This window comes from Orbicella faveolata, unplaced genomic scaffold, assembly GCF_042242905.1.
Source record: "Orbicella faveolata isolate gen_17 unplaced genomic scaffold, um_ofav_v1 contig_14, whole genome shotgun sequence".
Lineage (NCBI taxonomy): Eukaryota > Metazoa > Cnidaria > Anthozoa > Scleractinia > Merulinidae > Orbicella > Orbicella faveolata.
Window position 1 is genome coordinate 13952310 of NW_028301541.1, and position 22126 is coordinate 13974435.

General features: G+C 39.3%; 1 protein-coding gene and 2 pseudogenes across 1 annotated transcript; all 3 read left to right on the forward strand.

The window, feature by feature from the left end:
* LOC110047376 (uncharacterized) lies at positions 1–6828 on the forward strand. Its single transcript, XM_089286709.1, has 3 exons — positions 1–343; positions 1354–1725; positions 5070–6828. Exons 1-3 carry the CDS (start codon positions 227–229, stop codon positions 5283–5285), a joined length of 705 nt encoding a protein of 234 aa, XP_089142835.1. The 5' UTR covers positions 1–226; the 3' UTR covers positions 5286–6828.
* A 5155-nt stretch (positions 6829–11983) lies between these two features.
* Positions 11984–13915, forward strand: LOC110047387 (collagen triple helix repeat-containing protein 1-like; annotated as a pseudogene).
* A 1217-nt stretch (positions 13916–15132) lies between these two features.
* Positions 15133–17096, forward strand: LOC149114106 (recQ-like DNA helicase blm-1; annotated as a pseudogene).
* The last annotated feature ends 5030 nt before the right edge of the window (positions 17097–22126 follow it).

Sequence of the window (22126 nt, forward strand, 5' to 3'; positions counted from 1 at the left end):
ATGTCTCACCATGATTAAAATCTCCTTACCGGGTTATAACCTCAGTTTTGAGAAATTACGTCTTATCTACACTGACTGGCATTAACTTACATTCCAATATGACATTAGAAGACGCGCCTTAAAGGCTGAGCACATAACATGACGGAACCAGTTACGAAACGAGTTCATACCACACAGACGTGAAGTTCTACTGTTATGAAGTGTTGATCTTATTAACTCTTGAAGCATGGCACAGTTTTTGTATTTTACTGCTTTGTTGGTGTTGTGTGGAACTGGGGACACACTGGAAACCACCTCCAGTCCACAACTACAAAATACTGGCGATGCCAAGGACTTATGTGAGGTACAAAGTTGTTTATAACGGCCTCTTTTAAGGAAAATCAGTCTGTTAACTATGAGATGCAAAGATATTTTGTATGATTTCCAGTATCTCTCATTTGTGGCAGTTACGTTTCTGATTGAAACGTAAAAGGCATATATCTCTGGTCCCAAATCGAGGCTTATTACTCAAATAAGAAGTTAGACCAAGCGATATAAGAATGCTTGTTTCCTTAGTCATAGTAAATTCTCCCAAGGAATGTTAATGATGTCCGTGTTGCTCTCATTAAGAGTCGGCTTCACAAACAAACAAACATTGTTCTGCAAGAATTAGAGGAACATATTTGATCTGATTAAGAGAGGTGCAGGGTGACACTCAAGATGACTGATGTAGATATCAAGAATGTGACCGTTGTCTCTAAATTGAGCGGACTTGTTCTTGTCAAAGCAAATCTGCAAGGCCACAATTCAAATGACAGACACTCTGACACTGAAATAACAAGTAAATGGTACCGCAAAAATGCAGAATGTGTTTCATGCTGCAATATATATGGACATATATATATATGACATATATAAGAAACATTTTGTTCTCGTATTGTTTTAGTTTAGAATTGTGCATGCTTTGCTTTCTTCTAAGAAATAACTCATGTAAATTTCTTCAAAGAAATCTCTGTTTTGCTCCCAGTAAGAGTCAGCTTTACTAACAACCATCATTGTTATGTAAGAATTAGAGGAACATATTTGACCGATTAAGAAATAGATATCAAGACCGTGACTATTGTCTCAAAATTGACAGGATTTTTTCTTGTCAAAGCAGACCCACAAGGCCACAAGTCCACTAACAGACACGCTGACACTAAAATTACTGCTAAAGCAAGTCACTGATATCGCTAAAGCAGTAAGAGACAAGAATGCGGATTGTTTTTCATGCCACGATATCTATCGACACAAGAAAACATTTTGTTCTCGTGTTGGTCAAGTTTCACACTTTGTTTCTTAGTCCAATGAATGCATTTGTTGCTTTTTTCTTAGAAATCCATATCTACCCATGGATTTCCGGGTATTCCAGGATCTAATGGTATGCCGGGAATGCCTGGTATTCAGGGGCCCCAAGGACCGCAGGGAAGAGATGGAGCAAAAGGACAGCCTGGTGACAAGGGATCGCAAGGAATGCTGGGACAAAAGGGAGAGAAAGGAAATGAAGCGGCTCGTGGAAAGAGCGGACCGCCAGGAATGATGGGAATAAAAGGAGCGCGCGGAACTGTGGGCGATCAAGGAATAAAAGGCGATAAGGGAGAGAAAGGAGAAAGCGTGACAAGTCCTTCTAGTGCAGTGCCACAAACCAACTGGAAACAATGTGTGTGGAAAAATCTGAATGATGGTCGAGATAGCGGTAAGATCAAGGTAAGAGAAAAATGTTCTGATTAAGAATGGTTATGAGCAAAATTACTTTTATCACCTAATGTAAGTTAAAATTCAGTTTCAGAATTCGACAACGATTTATTTGAGAGAAAGAATTATGCTGTTATCAACCAAAGTATTTTTAAAGCAGGTTTGATATCATGGTGACGAAACTGATATTACATCTTTAAGATAACGAGAAGTGGAACGATGACTTGCGTATTGGAGTACTGAGCATCCATTCTCATTTATTCTTTTATCATTACTTAGCAAGACCAGTGTGACATAAGAATGTTTGTTACGTCCACATACTACGTCATGGAGAATCGTCGAAAACTCAGAAACTTCATACCATCATACTAAATACACAATTCCAGTGCAAAATTAAGTCGAGGCCCAGGTTTTCCACAATAATAAACCAGAAATATGAAAATCGGTAAAAAATAGAAAGGATGAGCCAAAAATAACACGAACAAAAACTCTTACAGACTGTTCCGTTCTAAACAGATAAACAAAACGACATGATAATAAAACATCTACGTCTAGTTCTTTAGTTCAGCTATTTAGTATTCAAATTTGGTGACTCAAAAACTAAACCAAGAGCAAGCTCTCGAACGCGTGACCAAGCACGCCGGATGCAGGTCCGGATCCGAAATAGAAGCGCAACGATAGTTACAACCCAGTTGTACCACCACCAGTATGAGTCTATTGATCATTGTCAAGATCGTGCAACTTGTATCTGGTCGTAAATCATCGATTCAACTCTTTTTGGGTGCTCAGAATTAAATATCATTTTCTGTGGGAATGACATTCAGCTGAGCAAAGTTCTTCATTATGAAATTTTGTCGGCCCCTTCTATGACTTCTATTATTTAGTTGAGTGTGGACTGAGTATTAGGTATTATTAGACGGCTTGGCGTGTGTTTGTTTGGAAGGAAGGAAAAGGACTCGCTAGATTTGATTTCACGCCTGACACTTGATAAGGGCTTTGCATCGAACTGAGTTTGAGGAAACTATAGTTTTGGGGTGACTGAGATTTGTGTTTGGCTTAATTAACTTCGGGAACGGCATTGAAGGCCCCAATAGAGCAGATATCATGGCATTTGTTATCGTCTATTCTCATTTTTGAACCGAGATAATAAACACAGATGGTAGAAGTGCTATTTTTCGTTATCCCACGGAGGTTTCACAACTATTGTCTTCTAAGCTTTTTCCTTTTCCATGATTTACTTCAATTTTAGATACATGATATGACTACTGTAAAATAGTTTGAGGCAATGTAATGCAAACCTTGTGTAAAATACAACGCCACAATCATAGTGTAACGGAATCTCCTACACAGATGAGTGAACGCTTTTTAAGAGGCCATTACTCCCAAGAACTCACCCAGATTGACTCACTTCTCTAGATTTAAGGGTAGCTCCTTACACCACGCTAGCCTGCGAGCAGGCTCACCTTTGAGTCAGGCGCGAGCGGCGAGGAGCGAAGCAATCCGGCAGGGTAGAGTCTTGTGAAGAGGCATCAAGAAAGTGAGCCTGCCTTGATCTCTCGTTCACTTAGAGTAACGCCGATCGTAATCCAGTTTGTATCCACATTTAATCGGACGGATTTGTTGGCCGATTTGACCCCCCCATAGCAGGGGCAAATTACATCATGAGCGCATGCACGCAGTACCATATTCGCTGTACAGTTTGGAAGAAAGTGTGTATGATTTCTACAAAGCTCCATGTATTTTGACCCGCTATTTGTAGGGTGCTATTGCAAATATCTCTATGGCATCGCCTTCGTGGCTGATCTGGTGATATCCGTAACAGCTCTGGTTCGGTACCCTTCTAGGAAGCCAATATGCCAACCCAGCTTTCCATATCTAGTCACTACCGATGCCTCGCGCACGGTCGAGAGACACCATCATAAACCTCCACTGGAGTGTTTCGGTATGAAATAACCTTCGACAACAAGTAACTAACGCCTGCGTCATCGGGAAAGAATGTTTTGTAGCTCGGCGACGGCAAATGGCCATGACTTGTGGTAAAAAAACAAATCATCCGTGAAGCTCGGCCATGATGACCCTCAGATCTGTGATCAGAAAATAAATTTTCCGAGTTTTTAGCTCAGCAAATTCATTGGTTGTCAGAAAACAAATTTGTGTTGTGTAACTCGCTTGTTTGCATATTGGTCCTAAAAAGCCCCAATTGGGAGTGGCCAATTTAAGTATACAGTATACAAACGCCGTGTATTGTAGTCAGAATGGTTAATTCACTAACAAGATATAAACTTCGAGCGATGTAAACAAATAGAAATACAAAATTTAAAAACTTTTGGCGACGCGCTGTTTTGCAGGGTAACTGGTCAAAGCTTTTATTGTCAAGAAATATTTGTTACAAGTGTTGGCGATCTGAAATTGAGTTCTACGTGTCGCCAACCGTTCAAATGCCTTTCCTGGAAAATATTTTGTCCAGTACAATTTAATTTACCGCTGGCCATAATCCATTCATCGCTAGTTCAACTTCACTCGCAGATCGTTATCCGACATTCGATCAAACGTAGGGTGCGTTTCTTTAAGAAAATCCAAGATTGGATTCTCAAATCCGAAAACGGATTTTGCGTTTCTTTTCTAAACAGATGAATCCAAGATCTCTCGGATCATGGTGCGTCAACGGAACCTAAGAATCTACTCTGGGCAAGGATTATACGGTTCCTTTCCTTGCCCTTTCGGCTTTTCTTCCTTCTGTGCATTTTCTTTTTTTTTTTTTTTACCCACAATAGGCGGGGGACTGGGCGGCCCCTTCGGGCCCCTCCCCTAGATCCGCCCCTGAATTTCCAAACATTCTAGCCACAACATGCAAATGTTAAGCGGGCAACAAACCAACACGAAGGCGTTTGCCCGTCTACCAGCATCATTAAAGACCAGACTGCCAAAGCAAGATCACTTGGAATCAAGTGTGTGTCCTTTCTAGACATAAACTTTGACGGTTTTTCTTCGGCAAAACTTTATCAAAAACGGATATCACGCCTGCATGTTGTTATGAAAAAGATTTACAATTTTTCCCGGGAAATCTGAGCTGCCAAAGTTCATACTTCCGGTGAAAATTAGTTGGCTTATTTTTTCTGCGGTTTCCGGGGTGGAAATGAAAAATTTGCAGAGATCAGAGCAGGCTCACTTTTTCGTCTCGGGGCCTCGCCTCTCGCGCTTGTGTTGGCTAACACCACTCTTGACACTTTCTCCCAAGGAGCCAACAACTGATGATCGGTGTTCAGTTAATCTCAGTTAAGGATACAAATCAAGCCAAAATGTGATAAAAATGTTTTGGTATGAGTTCTGACTTGTTTTACTTTCGTTTGTTCCAGGACTGCTCGTTTAATAAGTCGCAGTCTGATACAGCGATCAAAGTCTCATTCCAGGGAAATATGAGAGTCTATGGTTCTTCTAGTAAGTGTAACCGGTGGTTCTTCAAGTTTAATGGTAACGAATGCAGTGGACCAATGACAATCGAAGCTGTTGTGTACAACAGTTGGCCATCTGGGAGTCCCGAGCTGCTTCATCATCGATCATTTGAGGGATAGTGTGAAAACATTACACAAGGCACGGTTAGTGTGGAATTGTGGGTAGGATCTTGTCCTAGTGGCGATACTTTGGGTAACGCTTACACTGGATGGCAATCAGTGTCCCGGATAATGATCGAGGAAGTGTCTAGGCCCCAGTCTTAATTAATCAGTTCTCATTATCGAGATTGTCGCTGCTTAAGCTCATGCTTGTTAAAAGTTATTGTAGTCAGAACTGAAATTTTTGTGTTTTTTAAATGAAACTGTTTTAGTCGTAGGAATGGGTAAAAATTAGGTCATAAATGTGATCAGTGTAGCATAAACATTTCCTAAATTAGAAAACCAACAACAATTCACGAAATGCACGTAATCTACGTTGCACGTGCACTTTACATATTTTAAATGATGGCAAACTAATATTATTACATAGTACTTACATGTAATACCATTAAAATAAATTCTAAATTGAGCAAGTCAAATGCTTGTTCCAAAAACTCGGTATGATGACTACTTTATAGATTGTAGTGGCATTGCACTGAGACTAAACAGTGTTTTTTCTCAACGTTCCATGTTACCGTATGATTACTCATAAACAAATTTCCATATGTTAGGTTAAGTTAAGCAAGTGATGCGAAAAATATTTGAAGGATAATAAACACGATAACCTTCATTTGGCGTGAAATATGCTGGGATTTCTGTCCTTGGACATTATCTATTCCTCAATGCTATCAGTTTTCCTCAAGCTACGCTCTCGGAACAGATAATGTCCGCGGACAAATATCCTAGCATGTTTCCGCGCAAAGTGGAGGCTACTGTTTATTTAGAGCGGTTTTGAATTGAGTGTCGTTAAACCAAAACCAAAGTTATAAAGCCAGCCAATCACAAAGGACACAGACAATACAGTGAACCAATCAAAACTCGAAGTTATTACATATAGCTGACGCAAAGCGCGGGAAAACCTGTGCGAGTAAGTCACGTTTGGTTTTGGTTTTACTTCTGATTTGATGAAAAAGTGGCGCGAGTTTTTTAAGCCAATCATGTAGCATAGTAGTGCAAAACAAATTACTTTACGACGCTCGAATAAAAACCGCTCTATGAAAGCTTTATATAATTTAATTGTAGCTTCTTCCACGGACGCATTCAGTTAGTTGGCTTGTAGCGCGAAAATACAGCGGAGCGATGAAAGGAGAGAGAGAGGTTTGGGGCCGTCCGGCACCGCGCTTGGTTGCGCCCCAACTAACTGAACGCCTGAAAGAAGCTAATTAAGGCCAAGTTCAGACGCCGTACTTCACATGAGCCGAATCGAATGCAAATGAGAAAAATCCATTGTTCTCCCTCATTAGCATTAAATTCGGCTCATGTGAAGTACGGCGTCTGAACTTGGCCTAATTGTGACTCTCCCATTGATTTCTATTCGCAGTTTCCTAAACACAACTGACTTATTTTATGGGGACTCATTACAGTTTTTTCAGTTTCATTTTGTATGTGTCCATTTTAAAAATCAATTTCGAGTTGTAGCACCAACGAGGTAAATTTGAAAAGAAAATAAAGGTCTCTTTAAGGACGTGGTCGTGTGAACGAGAGTTTTAGATATGAAATTAACTGAGCTCTTGTTAGGGGCCAAGGTGGTGTTTGTGTCAACGGGCTGTAGTGATCAAAAGGCGAGGTTAAACTGAATCGGCGTCTCTTTTTTTATATATGTACTTTTCCTGCTATTACTTTACAGTCCCAGGGTCTACAGATACAGAGATAGAAAAAAAAGGACAATTTTGAGTTTTTAGACTGGAATAACGGTGAATTTAATCATCCAGTAATGTCTCTGAACTTCCCATCGAAGCTTCGAAAAAACGAGGACACATGGCGGAGGCTGAAAGCGTACGATAGCTCAGCCAATCAAAAGAACACATGGCCGTGGCTGATAGCGTACGGTAGCTCAGCCAATAAAGGGAACATATGGTCGTGTCTGATAGCCTACGATAGCTCAGCCAATCAAGAGAACACATGGCCGTGGCTGATAGCGTGCGATAGCTCAGTCAATCAAGAGAACACATGGCCGTGACTGATAGCGTATGATGGCTCACCCAATCAAGAAAACACATGACGGTGACTGATATCCTACGATAGCTCCGCCAATCAGATTAATTGCAATACTTGCATGAGTATACGAGTAGAAATCTATTAATCAAATTTATGACAAGATGGTAATTTTATTGCATAGAATGTCTGGGAAAAACTTTCGAGTAAATTGAATTAATATTGCCAGTCAAATTCTTTAAAGTTACATCAGAATTGACTTCACTTGGTATGTATTACGAAACAGATTGCCGTTTGCATTGCACTAAGAATTTCCAATTCATTTTTCTTTATATTATTATTTTTTTAATTTAAGTTTTGATTGGGTTAATTAATTAGCCTTGGTTACACCATATGATTTTCATGACATGGGTCGAAATTTGTGGTTTTTCATTTTGTACATTTTTGCAAATAAAAAAAAAATTGTGAGCCTGATAAAAGTGATCTGAAAATACATCCGTTGTCATCCTCCCTATTTACCTTTACTGATATGATTGAAATTAGAATTCGGCAAGAAAGTATAACGAGGAGGGAATAAAGCACAAATATCTCTCCGCCACTCTTGTTTATTAATCATCTGAGAGACTTTCCCAGGTATGCATTATAAACTTTTCAATTAAAATTTCAGTAATAAAAGCCCTGGATCATTATACGAAGTGGAACCTATATGGCTTTTAAACCTCGGTTAACTTTCCCGCGATAAAATAGGTTACTCGCGAAAAACTAAGTTTTCCGAGGCAGATTTTGAATTTCTTTAGGTAAAATGGCCTCTTCCAACCACGGCTATTAATGTAGAGTGTCCTTGGTTCCTTGGCAAAAGGCGATATATAAAATAAATTATCATCATTACCGTTAATCAGAATGACGAAGAGTCCTTTTTGTTCTCAACGGCCGCATTTACTTAAGAAGACGAATGATGTGTCTCAGACGCATAATTCGTCCAACATTAAGTGCATCTAGGTAAATACGAGACGCATTAAATTCGTGTGCCTTTTCACAAATAAAGTGCTTGTGAGAGCTGAGATTGTTGGTCGTTTAATTACAGATTGAGTAGATTTTATATTCAGTCAAGTTGGTTTGTTTTATTTTTCTCTTATTTAACTAGGAGAGTTATTCGTCCGAGAAGTATAACACAAGCAAAACGAAATTATCTGGAACAATAAAAATATTTTAATAGATAAACAGATGATCTATTTAAAACAATGGCATCGAACTGGAATCATGTACATAAATGACCTCCTTGACGAAAATTTTAACTTCTTACCACATGACAAATTTCAACGAATCTTTCAGCTACGTGTCCCGTTTACAGCCTACTATGGTTTAATAAGCGCCATTCCACCAAGCTGGAGACACACAATCAAACGCACAGAAATCGCAATTGAAAATGACAACGCGTCACAAGAACCTCCTCTGTCTAAGAATTTCACCACCCGTGCTGTCTATGCAGCAATTATAGACCACTACTTCCAACCCCCAACTGCTGAACCAAAATCACTTCAATATGGTTTCTCGAAAGAATGCTTAAAGAAAGTTTATAACCTTCCCTTTGTTAGCACGCTCGAAACAAAGCTTCAAATTTTTCAATATAGAATCATCCACAAGATACTTCCAACTAGGCATTCCCTTTTCCGTATGAAGCTATGCGATTCTGAAATCTGTCAGCTATGCAAAATGCAACCGCAAACATTGCCTCACTTATTTTACCTTTGTTCTGTAATTTCCAATTTCTGGTCTGCATTTCAAAATTGGTGGTTTGAAAAACATAAAAACATAACTCTCACCGAACGTAATATCCTTTTTGGTTGGCATGATAACACCACAGAATCAGAAGACATTTTAAACTATGTCACCTTGGTAGCCAAGTATTATATCTTTTGCACTATCCAAGACAGCGATGATGTACCCTTTGACGGTTTTCCTTCTTTACTTAAGAACAAATTAAATACTTCACAACAAATAGCAGTTAAAAATAAAACCTCCGAAAATTTCAACAAAAAGTGGAAAGACTTTATTCGTGTTTTTTTTTTATTATTATTTTACTTACTTAGTTAAGTTATTAATTAATTTAATTAATTCTTAATTTGGTAATTGTTTCCTACTCAAAATGTTGTACTTTGAATTAGTTTGTAATTCTCTTCTTTTTTGTATTGTTTTTCGTATCACACACCATTACCTTCTGTATTATCTCTTGTATCTCCTTTAATTGTCCTATTGTAGTTCATGTTGTATCAATAATAATAATCAAATAAAATAAAAAAATAAAAAAAATAGCGTCTCCGTTTCTTGGGTTCTCCACACGTATGACATTGTTGAGTTCATCTCACGTTAATTGCGTCCTATTTCCGTGTTAACTAAACGCATTATGAAAACGCTTTATTCCCAGTGTTCTTAGGTAAATACGGCCAACATGCCTACCATTTTTGAAAAAATTCAACTTAATCGCATGTATCACGCGTATCACGTGGGATACAACAGCGGCAAATCGATCCAGCTGGTGACAGTCCATTTCCACCGGGACTGCCATGTTTGAAGCGGAATGGAGACGCAAAGCCGTAGAGAAACATGAAGAACAAAAACGTCGCCTTGCAGCCCCTCGTCCACTGCCCACCCTTCTGTGCCCTTACTGCCCTCGCGTATTCTATGCAAGGATTGGCCTGCTATGCCATCAAGGAAGAGGAGACCGTACTGTTAGACGAAATTGATGCTAGGACACGAGCCAACGCCGAAGACGTCGCTATGACAACGATTACGTATTTCTTGAAAATCGTATAGCCTTCGTAGCAGTTGTTTCCTATTCGAAAACACGAGCAGCTTGTGAACGATTAGGGCACGAGGTAAACAAGAAAAAACCGTTATGGGGAGTGGGGTAGATCTCCAATTCAGTCTAGTGGGTTTGTTTTGTGCGTCTCGTATTATTCGTCTAAGAAGTATAACGTGTCCGTTTTAAGAGTCTTCCAGACGCATGACATTGTTGAGTTCGTCTGACGTTTTATGCGTCCTATTTCCATATTTACTAAACGCATTGTACGTCTGGGACGCATTTTTAGTCTTTCTAGGTAAATACGGCCAATGCGCCTATGCAGTATTTTTTAAAATTCGATATGTGGAGGCGGCTTAGTTAAGGAGGTCTCGGTTTTAAATCTTCCTCCCTGCCACTAGATGCACTTGTGTTCGGTGGTCCTGAACTCAAATTCTCCACATCTTGTAAATAGCCAACTGTTATGGTCAGCCTCCAATAATGGTAAAAAAGCTACTCTTCTTTTACTGTGACTCTGGAATTACGGAGAACTCAAAGTCCCTGCGAAAGAAGGAGACAGGAGGTAACTCCGCATGCGTGTTGACGGCTAATGTTAGCTCAAGACCAAGCCTGCTGGCGGTTATGTTATTAGAGGTCTGCTTATGTCTTACCTTGATTAAAATCTGCTTACCGGGTTATGACCTCTGTTTCGAGAAATAGGGTCTGATCTACGCTGACTGGCATGAAATTACATTCCAGACATTAAATGAAACGTCTTTCTGTACTGGTCTGTTGAAAATGTGCAATTTTGCATAAATTCCATCGGCCATCTTGGTTGATTGAGCGGTATTTCGAACTTTCCTAGATTTCACAAAAATGTGATGTCGCTGGAACTTTGAAAGTGTATTTCTGGAAATACTTCACCAAAAGGGTCTTTTTGACGCAATAAAAGAAAATCCGAATTTTCCGACCTGTCGTTGGATTCTCCATATTTACAGGCAGTGGCTCATAAAGGCTGAGCACATACCATCACGGAACCAGTTACGAAACGATTTCATACCACACAGACGTGAAGTTCTACTGTTATAAAGCGTTGCCTATCGTTTTAATTCTTCAAAGCACGGCACAGTTTGTGTATTTTGCTGCTTTGTTGGTGTTGTGTGTAACAGGGGACTCACTGGAAACCACTACCAGCCCTCAACAACAAAATACCGGCGATAGCAACGACTTATGTGATGTACAAAGTTGAATATCAATTGTCTCTTTTAAGGAAAATCGATCTGTTAAATATGAGATATGAAGATATTTTGCATGATTTCTAGTAGTTCTCTTTTCTGGCAGTTCAGTTTCGGATTGAAACACAAAAGGCTTATGTTCCTAGTCCGAAATCAAGGCTGAACTCTCAAATAAGAAGTTAGCCAGAAGGATATCAGAGTGTTTGCTTACTAAGTCTTAGTAAATTCTCTCAAGGAATGTTAATGATGTCATGTTACTCTCGGTAAGAGTCGGCTTCCCAAGCGAAACACCTCAATGTTATGTAAGAATTTGTGAAAAATATTTGACCTGATTAAGAGAGTTGCATGGGACACTTACTATGTCTGACACAGATATCGAGAACGAAACTGTATTCCCTAGATTGAAGGGAAGATTTTTCTTGTCAAACATGGCATACCTACAAGGCGACAGGTCTAATGACAGACCCGCTGACACGAACATTACATTTAAAACAAGTCGCTGTTATCGCTAAAGAAGCAAGAGGCAAAAATGCAGATTGTTTTTCATGCCACGATATATATTCACATAAGAAACATTTTGTTCTCGTGTTGTTTAAATTTCACACTGTGTTTCTTAGGTCAATGTACGCATGTTTTGGTTTTTTCTTTGAAATCCATATCAACCCATGGACTTCCAGGGATGCCAGGATCTAATGGCACGCCGGGAATGCCTGGAATTCCGGGGGCCCAAGGATCGCAGGGAAGAGATGGAGTTAAAGGACAGACTGGTGACAAGGGATCGCAAGGAATGTTGGGATAAAAGGGAGAGAAAGGAAATGAAGGGCTTCGTGGAAAGAGCGGACCGCCAGGAATGATGGGAATAAAAGGAGCGCGTGAAATTGTGGGAGATCAAGGAATAAAAGGCGTTAAGGGAGAGAAAAGAGACAGCGTGACAAATCCTTCTGTGTAGTGCCACAAACCAACTGGAAACAACATGTGTGGACAAATGTGAATGATAATCAAGATAACGGTAAGATCACGGTAAGAGAGAAATGTTCTGATTAGAAATGGTTGCGAACAAAATAATTCGACGAGGGTTCCTTTGAATAAAAATTAGGGTTCTGGTCTTGTACGTTTGCTGGATGGGTCCTTGATTCAACTCACTTTTGGGGCTGAAAAGTTTCATCTATAATTAAATTTGGGAGGGGAACCGTTCTACTGTATTCATCTTGTAGGTAGTCTGTGATTTAGCAGGGCGGGGTTAGGGTAGGTAGCAGTTTTGTATTTTTTTTTTTTTTCGAATAGAGCGAGAAGGGAGATTGATATCACGGACGCTTAGTAAGGCCTATGTATATTATCAGTAAGTTGGAGGAAAACATCGTATCTGATTGACGGAGGTCTTGTTTTAAGTAAACTTGGAGGTAACGCATTGAAACTATTGAATGAGAAGATTTTACAATTTTCTGATGGCATCTGACATATTTTGGAGGGTTGAATGGAGGTTATACAGCTAGATGGCGGAAATTCTATTATTTCTGTGAGGCGACGGACTTGCTTCAACCTGCTTCTTCTCTTAGTTTAATCCTTCTCCGAAGCTCACTTTCGTAGATCAACCAATCATAACCAACTGATGGGGGATATTTTGGAGGAACTCAACCATGTCTTCTAACTCTTGAAAAAATATCACCAAAAATAAAACAGTCTAGTTTTTCGTTTTGTAATTTTAGAAATGACTGAACACCTTTGGAAAGACCAGGGACCAGATGCTCGAGGCCCTGCTAGGTTAAGATGCATTCTAATTATTATTCTAATGCAAATAAGAAGCTTAACAAATATCTGGGACTTAATTTATCTTACGAGTGGTCTTCTAAATCCGGCACCTACAAGAAGATAAAACAAATTGTCAATTTATCAAGTACTGCTCATTGCTTACACCACAACCATCAGAAAAACATTGCAAATGGAGCAGAAACACGCGTAAAGAGTCCTAGTTGATTGAACAGCTAGCTATTCAGGAATTTCGGTCGTTTACCATGACGTCAGCACTTCATCATGAGTATTCGTGGTATCTATTTCATCAATATAATATTTTATGATATGGCTACTGACGTGTTTCTCTTTGTTTCGTTCAAGGACTGCTCGTTTAACAAGCTGCAGTCTACTACAGCGATCAAAGTCTCATGCCAGGGAAATATGGCAGTTTTTAGTTCTTTCATGTGTAACCGGTCGTTCTTCAAGTTTAATGGTGACGAATGCAGTGGACCAATGACAAGCGAAGCTGTTGTGTTCAACAGTTGGCCATCTGGGATTCCCAATCTGCTTCATCATCGATCATTTGAGGGATACTGTGAAAATATCCCACAGGGCACGGTTAGAGTGGAATTATGGGTGGGACCTTGTCCTAGCGGCAATACTTTGGGTGACGCTTACACTGGATGGAAATCGGTGTCCCGGATAATGATTGAGGAAGTGTCTAGGTTCCAGTCCTAATTAATCAATTCTCGTAATTGATATCATCACTGCTTTAGATTATGGTTATTATGTTATAGAAATCACAATTGACAGTTTATTTAACAGATGGGTTCGTTCCGACCGTCCAAACAGTCAATTGACATTGATGAAGATTTTGCTCGGTGTACAATTTACATTAGTACTGTCCAGATTATAGTTGCATCGCACTAAAGTCTCAGGAATGCTTTTCAGTTGACATGTCCCATGTCACTGTATAAGTACTTAAAAACTTAATTGGATTTAATCGCATGTATTACGTGTTCCGTCGAAAATCTTTTAAACTTCGTAGCAGTGGTTTCCTTTTTGGAGAGTACTAGTAACTTGTGAACGATTGGCGCACCAGACGAAAAAGAAACTTTGTGGGGAATGGGGTAAAGGAACGAAAGCACTTACCTCTGGGCCATCTCGTATTTTTTGTTCCCTCTTTCATCCATTCTCTTTCCCAAAGCCTTACACTTTCAGATTCCAAGCGCCTCTTTCGTTCCAAGAAAGCAAACGTCTTCATTGATGACCAAAGCTTACACAAAGTTAAATATTAAACCCTTACACAGGAAGACCTTTATTTGAGTTAAACGGGACGTGTCGTTGGATAGCATGTTCGTGTTTTAGTCAATTCTGGAATGCGTGTGTTCAACGATAGCTGTCACCTTTAACCTTCTCGTTCCATTTTAATCTCAACGTACGTGTCTTGGTATCTTTCCAATTTTGCTGTCGTTTGAGATAACAGCCCCAAAATAGGACATCTAGCAATGCTTGGTGCATTTACTAAACTGATTGATGTGCTCATTACATTTATGTACTAAGGTATTTTAAAGATTGTAATGCTGCGAAAAGCGACAAATAAAGATTTCTAAATTGTCTGAAAGAAAAAAAAAACGAAAATGTAACTTAAAATCTGTCTTTGTATGCATCAACTTCATGCATGATGACGCATCGATGGCGAGGTGTGACAAGGGATCGTGACAAAAAAGCACATAGTTATATAAACTATGTTTGGACATATAAAACGATACACATCAACCTCCCCTTTACCAGATTGCGGAAATCGAAAGATGTGAAAATTGAAGGAGCAGAAATCTAACTTATAACTTCTGTACTGGTACACATTAAATGTCTCTAGAATGTTAACTGACTGTGTCGAGACGAATCCATCGCGATGTGTGAAAATGTTTAAGCTTTAGCTGAAATTTATGTTTGGATGAAAAGGACTAGATCGCAGCATATATGAAATTAGCCAGTTCTACGATTTTCGTTTGTTTTAATTATTCTACAAGCGTTAGTAACGACGATTTTTCATTCCAAGGAAATATGAGAGTCTATGGTTCTGTTTGTATAAAGAGATGGTTCTTCAACACCCTGCGAGTAGAGCCTCTTTTATCGCTTTTTTGAGCGGACAGGAGACGAAAAAAGAGACTCTGCACAAATCTGCTTTAGTCTTTGAAGTCGCCGTAGCCCCAAATCTCGGGCTAGTCATTCCGGTTTACAGTCGTCAAACTGGTTTTTCGAGTGCGAGCATCAACTTTTACGAGAAACCGATGGTCGAAACTGAGCCCACTGGATACAAGAAAAACATGGCGGCGAAAGGGCCGGCGAAAGGAGATCGTGCGAAAATACTTGACGATGCTCTGCTTACACGCAAGCATCAGTCAGCTTCTATCAAGTCTTTCACATCTGGGACTTTCGTATCTTTACCCAGGGTCACTGGTCACGGAAAATCTTTCATTTTATAAGCTTATCGACCTTCGCTTCCGTTCGCAAAAGAGTTGCAAAAGCACTCTGCACTCTGATTTTCTCTGCCCACTGACCGCGCTGATCGAAGACCAAAGCCAAACTTACCAAGTTTTCGGTATGAATTGTTTGAAGCTCGAGAAATTTAAACAGGGCGACCCCGGCGATTTGTTGTTTTCAAGTAAAACATTAAGAAGGTTCATCAAATCTGAGCGAAGAAAATATTTTTGGCGTTGTTTTAGATGAAACTCATTGTGTGGTTATTTGGTGAGTTGTCATTCTTTTTTCAGCTTCTTACAGATCATGAGTAGTACTCATCTTTACCGTTTTTCATTGTCATTTTCCTTTGTGTCTGTGAAGGATAATTATGCACAAACCTGAAATAAGTTAAATAAAACGTTAAATAAAACCAAGAATTAAATTGAATCATGATTGTATATACCTGATAATTTAATTATGATATCATTTTGGTTTGAGAGATAAACTACTTTACTAGAAAGCATCTTGCGCTGTTTTTATTGTTACTCAGGCATACTTTTACGCATTTTTATTATTAGTTTGGCATTATTTAATCTTTGCTACAATGAATCAACATTAATTACTGATTAATTATCACATAGTGATATTCATGTCACACTGGTTACGTTGGACTGGTAGTCATGGCCAAGTTCCCTTCCAGGCTGCCTATTCTATAGTTGGCAACGTACAGTAAAAGCAATTCTGAAAGTTACAATGTTTGCTTGACTGCAACAGCCAGCACAAAGTTGGGGAAAAATTAATAAAATTAATAAGATATTAAATATGACACCTGTCAAAACCATTAGGATGTCACTGACAAAAGAAATGTCAAATATATTGTTGAAAAAGCTAAGGGTGTGTTCCTTTGGGGGTGATCTGGATCAGGATTAGGGATCCAAGATCACTCAGATCATTGTGCAGCAAACAAAAGGAGCTAATGAATCCATGACCAGAGTGAATTCATCAGTTCTTTTGATGTACCATGATCTGAGTGATCTTGGATCACTGATCCTGATCCAAATCATCCCAAAGGAATGCATCCTAAGAGTGAACAACAGAATACCTTTAATTGTCTTATCAATGATATGGTAAACAATGTGCATGCTGAAAGAATCGTAATTTTCTGCCAGTCATTAAAAGCAGTGACGTGGTAACATTTATGACACTTTTCAAGACTTCCTTCCATGAAAAAGTAAAAATTAGGGACTATGTATCACTCAAAGACCCCTCACGACATCAAGGATAATATAATGTTTTTTTCAGGACTGATTTACTGTCTCACAATGGAAATTCTTGCCTGGTAATAACAGCTAGTGGCCTGGGAACAGGAGTTAACATACCCAACATCTGAAAGGGTTGTTATTTTTGGAGTGCCAGAGAACATGGAATCCTACCTTCAAGCGGTTGGAAGGGGTGAAAGAGATGGTTCTGATGTTTTGTCCATATTGTTTTACCGTGCATACCACTTGTGTCACTGTGATCCCGCAATGAGGGTATTTGTTAAATGTAGGCATGTGAAAACAGTTTTTTAATGAAAAGATTTGTGTGTACTTGATTAGAAAGGAAATTTGGATTTAAATGTCCTTTCAACTGTTGTCCTCCAGTGCTGATAAGAGTTCAGTTTTGCAACTTTATCCTGCCGGATTGCTTCGGTTGTGTTTGCTTCTAAACTGTTCCAATTCTAAGTCGAGGACAGACGACTTTTTTGCGATCTTCTTAGCAAGGCCATCGTGACCCCTGAAGTATAAAGTTGCACTTACTTCCAGCACCGCACAAAATTCAGGCATTCAGCCCACAAGAGAGGCAGCACGAATCCTCTTCATTCTTAACGTTAACTCTGCTTATTTAATTTTAACTAGAGTTTGCGAACCCAGGGTAGGAGGCAAAACCTTCAAGTTCCACACGACGACTCCTGTTTGCGTTCTGTTTTCATTTTACATGAACGGCGATCCGGCCTGGGTTCGAAACTGTATCTTAGCAACGCGCTGAGCATGCTCAACAAGAACTTGACACGATTCTTGCAGAGTCTTTTCTCGGTACAAAGGATATGTACCGTAAGAAAAGGCTTTGCTTGCAGGGTGGTTCTTCAAGTTTATTGGTAACGAATGCAGTGGACCAATGACAATCGAAGCTGCTGTTTTACAGCAATCGGTTACCTGGGAATCCCTATCTTATTCGTCATCGCTCATTTGAGGGATATTGTGAAAACATCCCACAGGGCACGGTTAGAGTGGAATTATGGGTAGGACAGTGTCCTGGCTATACTTTGGGTGACGCTTACACTGGATGGGAATCAGTGTCCCGGGTAATGATTGAGGATGTGTCTAGTCCCCAGTCCTAATCATTCAGCTCTCACAATCAAGATCATCGCAGCATTAGCTTATGCTTGTTAAGTTATAGAAAAGAGAACTGTCATTTTTGTGTGCGTTTAGTGAAACTGTTTTAGTCGTACGAGTGGGTAAAAGTGAGGCCACAAATGTGATCAGTCCGAGCATAAACATTTTCTAAATTAGAAACCTAGAAAATTCACGAAGCTTAGTCCACTTTGCACGTGCACTTAACTTAATTAATGATGGGAAACTAGTTTTAATACATATTACTTGCATGTAATACCACTAGAATAAATTCTAAGTTGAGCAAGTCAAATGCATGTTCCAACAGCTCGGTATGATGACTACTCTTTAGATTGCAGTTGCATTGTATTGCAGTCGCATTGTATTGCAGTTGCATTGTATTGCAGTTGCATTGTATTGCAGTTGCATTGTAATTTAATTGTGGCCTCTTCCTTGGATGCGTTCAGTTAGCTGGGTCGTAGCGCGAAAATACGGCGGAGCGACGACAGGAGAGAGAGGCTCGGTGCCTTCCCGCGCCGGGGCTCTCCTCTATTTTTGTCGTGCGCCATTTTCACGCTGCGCCCTAAATAACTGAACCCCTAGAAGAAGCTAAATGTTTTATTGTGACTCTCCCATTAATTCCTATCCGCTGTTTACTAAATACAAGTGACATATTCTATGGAGACTCATCACCTCATCAGTTTCTTTTTGTATTTTTGCAATTAAAAAATCAGGCATTTCGTGTGGTAGCAATAACTGGGTAAATTAGTAAAAAATATGAAGATTAAAAGTTTCAAAAGTGGTCCTTAGTCGCATTTACGAGGTGGTCATGTAAACGAGGTTCTTACATAAGAAATTAACTGAGATGACTGAGGTTTCTTTGGGCCAATGTGGTGGTTGTTTCAACGGGCCGTAGTGGTCAAAAGGCGAAGGTAACTGTACCAGCATCTCTTTTATTATTCTATATATGTAGTTTTCCTGCCATCCTTTCACAATCCCAGAGTCTACAGAAACAAAGTTAGAGAAAAAAAATGCCAATTTTGAGTTCCTGAACCTCGTGCCGAAACTTCGGATAAATGAGAAAATATATTGCAGAGGCCGATAGCGTACGATAGCTCAGCCAATCAGATTGTAGAATTTATAACAAGATGGTAATTTTATTGCATAGAACGTCCCGGAAAATCATTCGAGTAAATTCATCAATTGTCGTTAGTCAAATGTTAGGTGGCATTAGAACTGACTTCGTTTCCAAAATTTTCGGTTGAATGGTTCGCGTTTCGGAAATTCAACAGTTTCCGGATCTTTGTGGAATTTTTCCCAGGATATTTCCTCGCCATTTACGCTCGTTTCGAAATTTTCGGAAGTTTTAGTTGATTGGAAATCGAAAGTGCCCCTAGTTTTCCTAAATTAACCTACTAATGAGAAGCAAGATGATCTGCTAATTAATATCGACGGACTTTTCTTTAGACGTACCGAGCTTGTGTAGAAGTTTGGTGAACATGGCTTCTTTTAGAGATTCGTTACGGAGCGTTGCGAGTATTTGAACCTTCACAGTGCATGTCGAAAATTGTGATCTTCATTGATTCGTTTACATTCTCGCAAATCATATAATTCGGAGACCCCAAAAATGATGTGAAAGCGAATCCGTTATCATCCGTGTTATTCACCATGGTTGAAGCTAAGCGTGAAAGCAAAAGTAACGACGAGGAAGCAAAGCGCAAATATGTCTGCGTCATTCTTGTTTTTCAATCATCCGAGGGACCCAGAAAAGCATTATAAACTTTAATTACAGTAAGTAAAATACTGGATCTTTATACGAAGTAAAAACTGTGTTGCTAATTTACCTCTGAGGTAAAATCGGTTACCCATGAAAAACTCAGTTTTCCGAGGCCAATATTGCATTTTCCTCGGTAAAATGGCCTCCCCTGAGCATGGCTGCTAATGCAAAGTGTTCCTTGTCTTTAGCAAAAGGCAAAAGACGATGTCTAAAATAAATCATCATTAACGACGATGAGTCCTATTTGGTCTCAAAGGCCGCATTTAACTAAGAAGACGAGTAATGTGTCTAATTAAGTGCGTCTAGGTAAATACGAGACCCATTAAACGTGTCTGTTTTTTTCGCAAACAAAGTTCTTGTTAGAGAGACTGTTGGTCGCTTAATTACAAATTGAGCAGATTCCCATTTTAGGGAAGTGTGTGGTTTTCTTTTGTGTGTTTCGTATTTGACTAGAAGAATTATATATCTCAGAAGTTAAACGCGCCCGTTTCATAAAATTATTGAGTTTGTATGACGTTTAATGCTTCCTATTTCCCTATTTACTGTACAAATAATACGTCTACGACGCATTATTCGTTTTCCTAGGTAAATACGACCAAAGCGCCTACTTTTTAAATTAATTTAATAGCATGTATTACGTGTTTTTTGAAAATCGTATCGCCTTCGTAGCAGTAGTTTCCTTTTAAAGAGGACACGCAGCTTGTGAACGATTGGAGCGGGAGGCGGAGGAGAAAAGTTGCGGCGAGTTTTTTGTTCCCTCTCTTATCCATTCTACTTCCCAGAGCCTCTTACTCCAAGCTTCTCCGCGCCTCTTACGCTTTAAGAAAGTAGGCGACTGCTTTGCTGACTAAACCTCACGCAAAGTTAAACATTAAACCCTTACACAGGAACGTCCTTTATTTGAGATAAACGGGACATGTCGTTGGATAGCATGTTAGTGTTTTAGTAAATTCTGGAAATGCGTGTGATCAACGATAGCTGTCCCCTTTAACCCTCTCGTTCTATTTTCATCTCAACGTACGTGTTTTGGTATTTTTCCAGTTTTGTCGTTGTTTGAGATAACAGCCCTAAAATAGAACATCTGGCAATGCTTTTACTCTACGCCAGGGCTGCATTTACTAAATTGATTGATGTGTTTAATTTGCTGGAATATATATCTGATGCATTTTCACAAACAAACATAATCTAAATTAGTCATCTGGTGTTTCTTGAATAGGAACCTAAGCTTACAAGCCTTGTGGTTTTTATTAGTTTCCTTCGCCATTTCTTTTTCTGTCCTTTAATATATAAATTGTAGTTTTATATCTTCATTGTAATGTTGTATATTAATTTTTGTAATTTATTAAAGTGCCACTAAACCCCCCAAATTTTTTCGTCTAATAAAATCTACTAGTTTCTCTGATTACTTCAGCGAAAAAATTATCTCGATTGATAAAATCCCTGCGTTTCTACAGGCGTTTAAACATGTAATTTCTATGTTCACGACCGCGCAAAGTGGGATCTGGGTCGGGCTACCAGTGACGTCACTTCGGGAACCGGGCTAAAACACTCAAGAGATTTTTGACTGAGCTTCGAGGGCAGTCAAAACATTTTCGGGTTATTTGTGATTCATATTATATCAAAACTGGACAAGAACTTTAAGTGAAAGAACTGTATCATCTAGCATTATAATTCGGAGTCTAGCTACGATTTGGACGGCTGCGAAGTACATATTTTTTTTCCATTTTGAAGTGCGGGTCGCCAGTCGAGATCGCCGCGTTGTATAATTATATTTAGGCCGGGATCGACAATTTGCCGGTCCATTTGGGTTATAAAGGTGCAAACAATAGCCGAAGAGTTAGCTTACAGCTCTTAAAGAGTTACAAAGATGTCAATGAACACGAAGAGTTGGTAATTTGACTTTACGGAACGTGCAAATTTCGGAGTGTCAAAACACTTTTACATTCAAATATTAATTTCCCCCGAAATACAAGTTAAAATGCAATGCATTCGTACTCCACTCCTGCCTACTTCTCCAAATCAATGATTGAAAATAGTTTTAACATAAAAGATAAGCAGAGATGTCGGGAAACAATATTCGAAGGTAAGGTAACTTTTCGCTTCGTTATTGTCGACCGACCGTAGTATATGCATATTCAATTACACTGACAAGCGCATTCTACTTTCAGCTCAACAATCTCCGTCGGTAGCTGTAGGGTCGAATCTTAATCGTTTGCTTCACTTTCCTCATATATTTATAAATGCTTGATCGATTCTAAGTTTGTAATTTAGATGTATTTCGTTCCTCAAAGACGAAGCACAAAGAGCAAAACAATTCTGTATTCGGAATGACCATTGCGAATGACGGCCAGATTACAGGCGACCTCCGGCGTGCGTGTTTTTATTAAAATCCACAAATACATAGCTAGTTCACCAGTTCGAAGCCTCAACAATCTTCTTCGCGTCGTTCTAGAACGTAGGCTTAGTTA

Bases quoted from the DNA above. Each gene is read 5' to 3' on its own strand.
- LOC110047376 (XM_089286709.1), top strand. From the start codon at position 227: ATGGCACAGTTTTTGTATTTTACTGCTTTGTTGGTGTTGTGTGGAACT. The intron at 344-1,353 runs GTACAAAGTTGT...CTTTTTTCTTAG, and splicing joins ATGCCAAGGACTTATGTGAG to AAATCCATATCTACCCATGG. The intron at 1,726-5,069 runs GTAAGAGAAAAA...CGTTTGTTCCAG, and splicing joins GAGATAGCGGTAAGATCAAG to GACTGCTCGTTTAATAAGTC.